Source organism: Mchenga conophoros, linkage group LG3 (genome assembly GCF_057382185.1).
Source record: "Mchenga conophoros isolate Kocher_MC1m ecotype Shallow Benthic linkage group LG3, M_conophoros_male_GT1.1, whole genome shotgun sequence".
In the NCBI taxonomy this organism is placed as follows: domain Eukaryota; kingdom Metazoa; phylum Chordata; class Actinopteri; order Cichliformes; family Cichlidae; genus Mchenga; species Mchenga conophoros.
This window is the reverse complement of record NC_140528.1, coordinates 63,534,717-63,546,049: the sequence shown is the minus strand read 5'-3', so window position 1 is coordinate 63,546,049 and position 11,333 is coordinate 63,534,717. Positions and strand designations below refer to the sequence as shown.

Here is an 11,333-nt window from a genome sequence, read left to right as displayed (position 1 = left end):
AGCCTGATGATTGCACACAAGTGTTTTTGGATGCTGCATCTGGCTCGGCGGATGATGGAAGTTGTTGTATGTATCCACCCGCATTTTTCTGGTTGTCAAAAATTGCATTCTGAGAAAGCCGTACTTCTCTCATCAAGAGTCATAATTTACTTGTCAAAGCAGGAGTCCTCTCAGCATGTGGGAGGCTCCCTGGGGTTATAATTGCGAGACGGTTTGGTTCTCCTGAAATGCCTCCAGGCAAGACGGAGCACGGGCCTGCTACTCAGGCTTTGTGTACTCTTTCCTTTTAAAAGTAGCCATTTACACAGAAAATTGTAAAACACGGTAAAAAACGAATATATATATATATATTTATATATATATTTATATATATATATTTGAGTAGCTTCACTATACTTTCACCATCAACTCCTTATAATCTGTGACTTTCAACACTGATTACTTTGGTAATCTCTACACTGACACAAGGTCTCCACCTTGTGGATGAAGTATGAAAGTGACTTAAATGCTGCCTGCAGGTCAGCCAAGGTTCATCTAAAAAAATCATGCTCGATTATCTTATATATAGAAATATGTAAATATACATGTGTACGTGTGAGACCATGTTGGATAATTTTATATGTATATGTATTTATCCATCCAAACATCCATCTTCTTTTGCTTATCCAATTCAGGGTCACGGTTGGGCTGGAGCCTAACCCAGCTGTCACAGGGCGAGAGGCAGGGTGCACGCCGGATAGGAGATATATACTGTGTCTATATATCACTATCTATGTATATATATATATATATATATATATATATATATATATATATATATATATATATATATATATATATATATATATATATATATCCTGTGTGATTGACTATATATATATAGCTTTATTAAGAGATATAAATAGCATGATCTATAAGTTTAACATGATGAAACACATATAGATGAACTTTAGCTGACCTGCAGGCAGCATCCCACATGTTTCAAACACACCGGTGTCGTGTCGTCGTACATTTTACTCTTACAATTTTTTAACAGCCATAAAGGTTTTAGATTAAGATTTCACGTTTATCCAATAAATGACAAGCTTTTAAAACACTTTGTTCTTTATCGCTAGCGTGACCTCATAAAAACAGGAGACCACACACTTTCACCGAGGCTCAAAATTCCCCTGACGCCACGCTCAGACTGAATCCCTGGATCCAGAAGGATATAAAGGGTGATGAATTTCACAGTCCTCTTAAGAAAATAAAGATATTCCCAAGCGTCCTTGTGTCACATTGATAGGTATTTGTGAAGCTGTGATGTCAAATGTTCAGTTTTGCCTTATGTCACAGTGAGAAAGAATACATTAAAAAAATTCCTAAGCTAAGACCTATCTCCGAAAATATTTCCGTCCACATCCATCCATAACTTTCTGAGTAATCCTGGTAAAAGACAAACTACCAATCATGTAACCTCCTACACACACAGTCAGTTTGTAGTTGTGGCTCTAAATGTCAGCTCAGTCTTATGGCTAATCCTGAGTTAGTCACAGAATGTGGTGCTTGTTCATGTGCGCACACACAAACTGCCTTTTTTGTGACAGTCAGCACAGCTTTGGACTAAATGTGTTTCAGTGGGATGTGTTTTTTTCTATGTGTCACATATTTTTTCACATCGCACTTATCTTATGATAAATCTAACCCAGGCGACACAGAGAAAAGATTTTTAAACTTAGAGGCATGAGCTCTATTTTAACCCGAATCATTCTAAACCTGGAGATAAACAAATACCAAAGTATAAATGCAGCAGACCTGTTTGGATCTAGCAGTTAAATGATACTTGCTTTTTCAAACTACAGTTATTGTCCCACGTGAATCAGTTTATCAGTTCATTGTGTGGCCTGACACCCATGAGACTGTGTTATAAATGCAGCAGCTCGATCAAACACTCTAAACTCGAGGCTTGAAAAGGTAAAACTAATCAGACTGATTACAGATTATCTGTAGCAAAAATCCGGATGTGAGAGCTTATTCTTCCTTTACTCACATTTATTCAAATATTTCTACATATTAGGAGGAAATATACATTTTAACATTTTTATTTTTTGCATGATGAATTCAATCAGTTCTGTAAAAGTTTTACACCGGAAACTGCTCTCTGCTGGGCAGGGTAACAATGTCATCCATCTTGTCGAATAAGCCTTCAATCGCGGCGTTATTCTTTTTGCTGGTCAGCACATGGTACCTGCCCCCGCAGCGCTCTACGAGCCCCATCAGTTCTCCGTTCCTGAGGATGTGCTGCTCTGCGCTCTCCCCTAAAATCTCCCCCCATGTGAACAGCACCAGGGCGCGCTGCCAGATCTCCTGTCCGAGCAGGCTCATGTGCTCCTCCACGGCTCGTCTGTACTTCTGCGTGCAGGTCAGGAAGGCCGGCATGAGCAGCAGGACGACGTGGGGACCCGGGTGGCACCAAGAGATGCTGTCGAGAATGCCTTTCAGCTGAGAGGCGTTTGCCTCGTCGGGTCCGTCTCGCCACCTCAGGCTGAGCGGCTCTGCGACGGCGAGGCGCCTTCCGGCTATTTGGCCTTTCCACGACCTGAAACTAGAGCCGCTGAATTTGGGCGCTTCTCCACCCAAGATGGTGACACCAGCAGGGGAGCAGGAAGACCAGGTCTCTCCCAAAACCATCACCCTCAAATCTGACCCGGGAGAGCCTTTGCTGTTTGCTCTTGTGCGAGGTCGAGACAGGAGCTTCAACTCGCCGATCACCTTTGCACTTTCGGCCGCTTCTTGTCTCACTTTTGTCTTCTTTGTCTCCATCAGCGTTTCGACTTTTAGTGTTTCAAGATGACAGTTATTGCTCTCTGCAGCTGACAAAGTTGTTTTCATCCTCTGATCTTCATTATCTGAATCTTTTCCTCTTCCTCTTTCCCTCCTCTCGCTGACCTCTCGGCACTCTAAAGGCGAGCTGTCTTCCGATCTCTTATCATCAGTCCCGTGTTGTCCGTTCTCCAAAACGCTGTGCTGTCTCCGGTTCAACTCTTCCTCTCGCTCTTTGAGGTTCTGCTCCCACGTGCTCAGTTTTTTCAGCGACTCCTTTAGATTCCTCTCCTTCTTGCGAAGCTCTTCCTTCAGCAGAGTCATTTCCCTGCCCATCTCATTCAACTGCTGTGTTGTGTAGTTCACGTGCTCGTTCTGCATCTGCAGCTCCGACTTCCAATTGAGCAACTCCTGTTCTTCGTTCTTCAAGTAGTACTCCCTGTCTTTCAGCTCTTTCCCTTGGTCTTTCAGTCCTCTGACCTTCTTCTGTAGATCGTGACCGTGAGAGCTTAGCTCCTTCTGTCTGCCCTCCAGGACTTTCAGTAAGCTTTCCAGCTCCCTCTCCATTTTCTCAACATTCTGCGCCTTCTGCTGCACTTCTTGCTCGTATTTATCCTTCTCCTCTCGTTTCTTTTGTTCTTTTATTTGCAGACTGATTTCCAGTTCTCTAAGTTCTTGTTCTTTACTTTCCAACTTTGCCTGTTTTTCGCCAAGCTCCTCCTGTTGTGCGTCGACGTCGCGACGTCTTTTGCTCAGCTCTTCTTTGCTTCGTAGCAGAACTTGCTCCCTTTCACTCACTTCTTTCTCCCTTCTTAGGAATTTCTCTTCGAGCTCCTCATCCCTCGTTCTCTGTTCGCTTTGTTTCTCCATCATCTGCTTCTCAAAATGCTCTCTCAGCTCATTCATCTGCGCCTTAGTCTCATCTTCTCTCTCCTTCACCATTTCTAGCTCCACTTTTAGTTGGGCACTGGCGTCTTTTAAAGGCCCCAGCTCCAGATCTTTCTCTCTTAGCGTGATTTGGATTTCCTCGTATCCTCTGAGATATTTCCTGACCTCTTCGTCACTCTCCTTCTTCACTTCCTCACACTTAGCTCTGAGGTTGTCAGTCTCTTTTCTCATCATCTCATTTTGCTCCTGCAGCTCCTCAACTCTCCTCTGACTTAACTTGTATTTCTCTGTGATGACTTGAATGCTCTTAAGCGTTTCTTCCTCTAGCCGACTTATGGTGCCGTCCTTTTCCTGTGTGATTGACTCAATATCCTCATCTTTCATCTTGATCTCCTTTTCGTATTCCTGAATCATAGCCGTCATCTCCTTTTCCATTTTCTCAGTGAGTTCCTTCAGCTCTGACTTTGTCTGCTCGATTGTTAGCCTCAGCTGGAAGGTCTCCTTCTCATTTTCCCTGTCTCTTTGCCTGAGGCGGTCAAGCTCTTTCTCTTTCTCCTGCAGTTTTTCTGTCATTTCCGCATCCTTTTCCCTCTCTTGGTCTTTTTGCCGCTGCTGTATCTCGTCGATAGCGGATGTTTTGCGGTCGTTGCTTTCTTTCAGCTCTTCTATTTCTCTTAAGGAGCTCGCACATGTCTGTTTTGCCTCATCAATCTCGCCGTCTCTCTGTGCAAGAAGACTTTGGGCTTGTGTCAGTTCCTTTGTCTTCTTGTCGATGATCTCTATCAGCTTGTTCACCTCGTTCGCCGCTTTCTCATCCTTCACCTTCTGCTCTTCCTTCCATCGTGTCTCCCTGGAGTCGGCCAGCTGTTTGGCGCCTTCAATGTCAGCCTCCTTCTCTTTCAGTTTTCTCTCCATGTCACTTAAAAGCTGCCGTCTCATCTCCTCCATCTCTCGTTCTCTGTCTTGCAGCCGTTGCTCTGCCTCTTTCTTTTGGCTGAGAATGATTTCCCCTCTTTCTTCTTCCTTTCTTTGCAGGATCTCATCAATATCTTTAATGTGCTGTTTTAACTTTTCTATCACTCGGCTGTTTTCTTCCGCAGATTGCTCCATCTGTTTCTCGTGATTTAACTTGTCTCTTTCTCTTTCCTCTTCTGTCTGCTGCAACCGTTGCTCGAGATCCTTTACACGTTCTTTCAACCTTTCTAATTCTGCCTCTTGTTCCTCCAGCTTTTGCTCCAAAGCTTTTTTGTAGTTCAAATAAACATTTTCTTTCTCCTCCATCTGTCGAAGCTTCTCCTTCATTTCCATGAGTTTGGATTTCATCTCCTCTGTTTCCTTTTCCTTTTCTTGCAGCTGTTGCTCAGTCTCTTGCATGTTTTTTAAGTGATCCCTTTCTTTCTCCTGCTGTTGTTGCATTTTTTCTTTCATTTCTTCCACAAACGCTTTAAACTCCTTGATCTCTTTTTCCTTCTCCTCCAGCGTTTGCTCCATCTCTCTCTTGTATCGCTCTTTGTCCTTTTCACTTTCTTCGATTTCGTTTTTAAGCTGACACTTTAACTCCTCTGTTAGCCGATCTCTCTCTTGCAGTTTTTCCAGAACGTACTTTTCATGGTTCTGATTCAGTATTTGCTTTTCTTTTGCATGCTTTAGCTTTATCTCTTCAACTTGGGCAGCATAGGTTTCTTCCAAGTCTCTTATCTGTCTCTGTCTTTCCTGCAGTTGTTTATCTATTTCTTTTGCAAACTGTTGTTTCAGCTCTTCGGTCTCCTTTTGCCTTTCTTGCTCTACGCTCCTTAGTTTTTCAGTGTACTGTTGTTGGATCCTCTCCACATCCTCCTCCTTTTGTTTCACATTTTTATGAACTTCCTCCTGGTGTTGGGCACTTCTCGTCTCCATCAGATTTACCATCTCACTGATTTTTAGCGTCATCTCTTGATGCTGATGTTTTAAGGCCTCTATCTCCTTTTCTTTCTCCCTCATCTTTTGTTCCAGTTCTCTTTTGTGGTTTTGATGAATCATCTCTTTGTCTTTGTCATTTTCCAGCATCTTTTCTTCCATTTGTGCACGGCACTTTTCTTCTATATCTGCTATTGCTTTCTCTTTGGCCTCCACACATTCCTTCTTTTCTTTAGCAAACAGCTCTTTCAGCTCTGCGGCCTGCCTTTGTTTTTCTTGCTGTATGTTCTTTATTTCATCACCGTGCTCTTGTGCCATCCTTTCCAAGTCATCAGCTTTTTCTTTCAGCTTCTTTTCATATTCTTGCTGTTGTTGAACTTTTGCTGTCTCCATCATTTTTTCTATTTCATTAATCCTTGTGGCCATCTCTTCCTCGTGCTGCTTCCTTATGCCTTGTATCTCTGCTTCCTTCTCCTGTATTTTTACCTCCATCTCTTTCTTATGCTGTGATTTGATTTCTTCCAATTTCCTCTCCATATCTGTCTCATGTTGTTTTACGTTATTGAGAGTTACCTGTTTTTCCTCCGAGGCTTTCTTCCTCAGTTCTTCCATCAGTTTGTCTTTTTCGAGCACTTTTACTTCCATCTCACTCTTTAGTTTTTGTTCCATCTCTGCCGTCTCCCTGTTTTTTTCTTGTACTGTTCTCTTTAGAGTGTTCTCATAGTGGGTTTTAGTCCGGCTGATTTCTGCTATTAAAGACTCGTGTTTTTCAGTCCAGTCAGATATCTCTTTGTTGAGGAGCTCTATGGTCTGCCTCAGTTTCTCATATTCTTTCATCCATTCTTGTGTCTTTGCTCTAAAAGCATCCTCCCTTTGTTTCGTCTCATGTTCCTTTTCTACGCTGGCACGCTCAAGGTCGAGAAGCTTAATTTGCTGCTCCTCGGTTCTTTCCTGCAGTTCCTCAATCTCTCTCTCTTTTATCTCCAGTTTGTAAAGCAGTTTTTCCCTTTCTTGTTGAGCTTGGCTCAGTGCTATGCAGATTCTCTCCTTTTCCAGGCTCAGATCCTGAATTTCTTTCTCTCTGTCCTCCGTCAGCCATCGCATCCTGTCCTCCAGCTCACCAAAATCGTTCTTCCTCTCGCCGACCCTCATGTCTTCATCCTCCGCTTCTTCCTTTTGAATGTCAGCTTTTCCTGGAGATTTCACCTTCTTCCTTCTATCAAAGAACCATCTGATGCTCTTCATCTCCCTGTCCCTCATGTTCTTCAGCTCTGCCTCCTGACGAAGCATCTTATCTGCCATCTCCTTCAGACGCTGGTTGAACTTTTCGTTTCTTTGTTGGCTCAAATCCCTGACTTCTTGAACCAGACCGGAGAAAGCCTCGCATCTGTTCATTGTTGCCATCTTTTCCACTTTCTCTAGCAGCTCTGTCACCTTACTGGAACCTCTACCTCCTCTTCCTCCACCATCTACACTGCTGATGACGTGGTATCGCCGCCTGCACTTCTCCAGAAGCAACTGCAGGTCCCTGCCTCCACTCTGGATGTGCTGCTCAATATCCACTCCCTCTCTGAGCTGATCTCCATGGGTGAACAGCAAGATTGTGTGTCTCCATACACCTTCTCCCAGAAGTTCCAGATGTTCTCTCACATGTCCCGCTTTCACCAGTGTGTCCACCCTCAGAGTCAGCAGGAGTGCATGAGGACCCGGAGGGCACAAAGATACGCTGCAGACAATCTCTCTCTTCACTCTCTCTGGAGTTGCACCTGCCACACCCGCCTCCCAGCCCGGCGTGTCCACCACAGTCACCAGCCGCATGGCCACCTCCGCTTGTTGACGAATGCACTCTTCTGTTACGGCTCCTGACTGGAAGAACCCTGGTTTTCCAAGGATGGTGTTCCCAGCAGAACTTTTTCCAGTTTCACGCTCTCCCAGTAGAACCAGTCTGATCTCAGGAAGACGTCGAGGGGATTTGGAGAAAGACTGGTGGGCGTCCAGCTCAGAACCCTGTGGCCCATCGCCTGACAGGAAAAAAAGGGGACATTTTCAGTAAAAGAGAACTATTTTAATGCCATAACCCAGCTGTAATCTCCAAATATTTCATGTTTTTCATTTAATTTTTAATTTTTTTTGTAAAAAAAATTGCCCAGAATAAGGCTACATTCACACGTAAACGGGTATTTTTTTCCACCTTAAAATAATTTAAAAGTCATATTGAAAAATATCTCCATCTCCATGGATCTCAAGCACTAACTACAGCATCCCAAAGCAAGAGGTGGGGATATAACACTGACTATACATAAATGTTGGCCAATCAAAAGACAATAATCAGAATGTTGCAATATAAAACTCTGTCTTCTTTGTCTGTGTGTAAATGAAGACATTTCTGAAACACTTGAATGAATGAAATCTCTATTTTTTGTACAGTAAACAAAGCTACATTTACCTGAGTACTCTACGTGTTAGTACAGGCTTTATTTCTTTACAACTTGGGACTGACTTTCTCTGCTGTGCAGGTAACAAGAGAGACGTTCATCAGAGCTTTCAAGAGGAAAATCAGGTAAAACTCAGCCTTACAATAAAAACTGTAATTGTAAGATCCTATAGTAAGACAAAAACAGGCTCTGTAAGCCTGCGGAGATCTGTGTGACTCCCTGTAATTTTGGTTATAGTTAGTAGTGTTACCACTACTTACACACTAGAAAACATAGAGCCACACTTGTGTTTCTTTTCACTTTAAATCTAATAATCACATTACTTTAGTGACTTCAGTCTCTGTCAGCTTCTGAGCTTCATCCTAGCAAATACAACCTACCTAAACACAAATCAGCACTGTTATTTAGAGTTGTATTTCTGGTCTGTGACGTTTTATTTGTGCCAAAATCATGCACAATGTCTATGTCTGAACTGAACACATTGAAAAAACATTTGACAATCACTTTTTCACTTCAAGCTGTAAAGATGGATACACTCTGTGACGACAGTGATGGCTACTTCTAGCAGGATAACAAACAATTGTCACTGGTTTCTTGAACATGACGATGGGTCCACTGTATTTAAATGACCTCCCAGTCACCAGATCTCAATTTAATAGGGCACCTTTGGGATGTGGTGGAACATGAGGTTAATATCGCAGATGAGCAGCAACTGTGTGAGCTTATCATGTCAATATGAACCAAAATCCCTGAGAATTTTTCGAGTACCGTGTTAAATCTGTGTCACAAAGAATTAAGGCCGTGCTGAAGGCAAAAAGGAAAACGAACCTAATACTAGCACTAACTAATGAAACTAATGCAAAACCTTTAAAGTGATGAGAAGTCACTTAGCAGTGCTGTTTCTGTGTAAAGATAAACTCTAAATCCTGACTGAAGCTCTTCCTACAAACACATTAGGTCCATTCAAGGTGGGGGTCAAACATGGTGCTAGCAAGGTGTACCTAATAAAGTGGCTGGTGCAGACAGTGTGGATCTCAAGATAATTTTGGCACAAACTAAACTTTGTGTTTGCACCTGATGCTTGTTGAATATCATCATTTATAATTCCTCCATCTTTGTGATGCAGTGACGACTGATATTAACTTTGTTCTGGTCTCGATCAACCTTTTTTCTGGGCCTTCTAATCATATGAAATGATTTCATGAACTTAAGAAAACTTGGGAAGTGTTATAAAAATAAACAGACTTACTAATGAGAGTGGCTTTGATGGTCCCTCTCTGCATCTGCGCCTCCATCTGTCGCTGTTTCTTTCTCCTCTCCCTGGCTCTCCTCTTCCCATCGGCCTCCAGCCCCAACACGACGGTATCCATCTCTAAATGGTTGCTTCCATCCCTCTTCTTATCTACCATCTCCTCCAGCTTCCTTATCAGCTCTTTAACCTGTGTCTCATCTCCTTTGCTCCGGTTATTCACAACATGGTATCTGTTTCCACACTTCTGCAGGAGTCTGTGGAGCGACGGGCCGCTTGACACGATTCGTTGCTCTATGGTGCCCATGCCCAGTTCGTCTCCTCTGGTGAACAGCACCATAGTGTGCTCCCACACGTGTTTCCCCAGCGGCTCCAGGTGTTCCTCAATCTCTATGATGTAGTCATCTGTCACAGAAGCACAGGCCCGCACGGCCAGCAGCACAGCGTGAGGCCCGGGAGGACAAAGCGACACGCTTCTCAAAGTTTCTCTCCTCACCCAGTTTGGAGTGCTATTAAGCGGGTAGTACCACTCCCACCCAGGTGTGTCCACCACTGTGAGTTTTCGCCCCACCACATCAGCTCGCCTTTTCACACACTCCTCTGTGGGCTTCCCGCTTTCAAATCCCCCCACTCCTCCCAGTATCGTGTTGCCTGCGGCGCTCTTCCCGGTTCCTTTCCGGCCAAGGAGGACCAGCCTAAGTTCCTGAAGAGCAGGGGGGCTACTGTCTGAGGCAGGGGGGTGTTGTGGCTTCATGGTGGCCTGCAGGCTCTCATCTGTGAAGAAAGGGAGAAGTACTTCCTCAATGCACCGCACCGGATAAGCTGAATGACACAGACACAGAAATGCGATAATAGTCAGACATCTGCTCACTACTTTATTCTTAAAACTGCACCTGAAGCCCTCAGTTTCAACACCCAGTGTTACCCAACATCTGTAAGAGGACTATTATACTATGCTTGCAAATTATATACTGATTGTAACACATTAAAGCACATCTGCATCATCAAGTGAGACTGTTTATCATTGTCGTTATCAGTCTGTCTTCAGCGTCACTCAAAGGGGTCAGAGTGCAAGCTAAAATAAAAATTACTGTTTTATAAAAGTAAAAGATCTACAAGAAACTCACCACCGTTTGTGCTTACGGCCGGACTGCAGTTCTCATTAGTCATGTCCATCGCCTCTGCGTGCACTTTCCTCCTCTTCTTCCTCTTCCTCTTTTTTAGTTCCTGTGTTTTTTTCTACAGCAACGATTTCTTCACCATCATTACGAAGGGAAACACAAAAAAACCCTCCCCCGCTTGCTAAATAACTGACCCAAGCTGATGATTGCAGTCACACAAAGTGAACAAAGACTGTCTGAGGGAGGCAGACTCGCTGCCTCACGTGACCTGTCTGTGGTTTTTTAACTTGCTCTCATTGAACACGACAGGAAGTCAGACGGGTGGCACGGTGAGCTTTTGTGACAGTCCATGTTTGCAAAGTAAACGCAGGCAACACGTCTCTGCTCCTACATGCCGCACACAGATGCAACGGTTCACACATGTATGCACACGGTGAACATACACAGAACATGCTTCTGCATGCACACATGAGCAGATGCATGTGTTATCTTGAGAACTGCAGAGCTCCTTACCGTCAAATGGTGCTCTGTGGTTAAGAGTGTGGAACTTCGGTTTCCTCTACCCATGAGCGACAAGAGACGACTCGAAATAAGATAACTGTCATCGCCACAGAGGTTTTTCATACTGAGGAAGCACATGCAAACTTTAATTTAAGATCCCGTTTTATAAAGCACAAAGGATGAAGACAGGTTTGCATTTATTTAAGATGCAGAATTTTAATGTTTGTTTTCTACTTCAGAAACGTGTTGCTAACTGAAACTAACTGTGTCGAAGAAGGAAGAGCACGTTTCATCACGTTTATCAGAGCACCACGATGCACTATGTTCCTCATTTTACTGACGGCTACACTACACTAACTGAAGCCGCCAACCATCCTACAATCACTTCCCCATATTTACATCATGCAAATTCAGAGTGAACTCGGAAACGGCAGCTGAGAG

At 43.6% G+C, this 11,333-nt stretch overlaps 1 protein-coding gene across 2 annotated transcripts; it reads right to left on the bottom strand.

The window, feature by feature from the left end:
• Positions 1-1,069: 1,069 nt before the first annotated feature.
• On the bottom strand, positions 1,070-10,607 carry LOC146579973 (uncharacterized). 2 transcript variants are annotated; one of them, XM_085266566.1, is made up of 3 exons: positions 10,398-10,607; positions 9,271-10,092; positions 1,070-7,607 (listed from the first exon to the last, which is right to left on the bottom strand). In XM_085266566.1, exons 1-3 carry the CDS (start codon positions 10,444-10,446, stop codon positions 2,122-2,124), a joined length of 6,357 nt encoding a protein of 2,118 aa, XP_085122692.1. In that variant the 5' UTR covers positions 10,447-10,607; the 3' UTR covers positions 1,070-2,121. The 2 variants fall into 2 exon arrangements, with proteins under 2 accessions (XP_085122692.1, XP_085122693.1); XM_085266567.1 differs by having other exon boundaries at positions 1,071-7,607; positions 9,271-10,044.
• Positions 10,608-11,333: the final 726 nt, after the last annotated feature.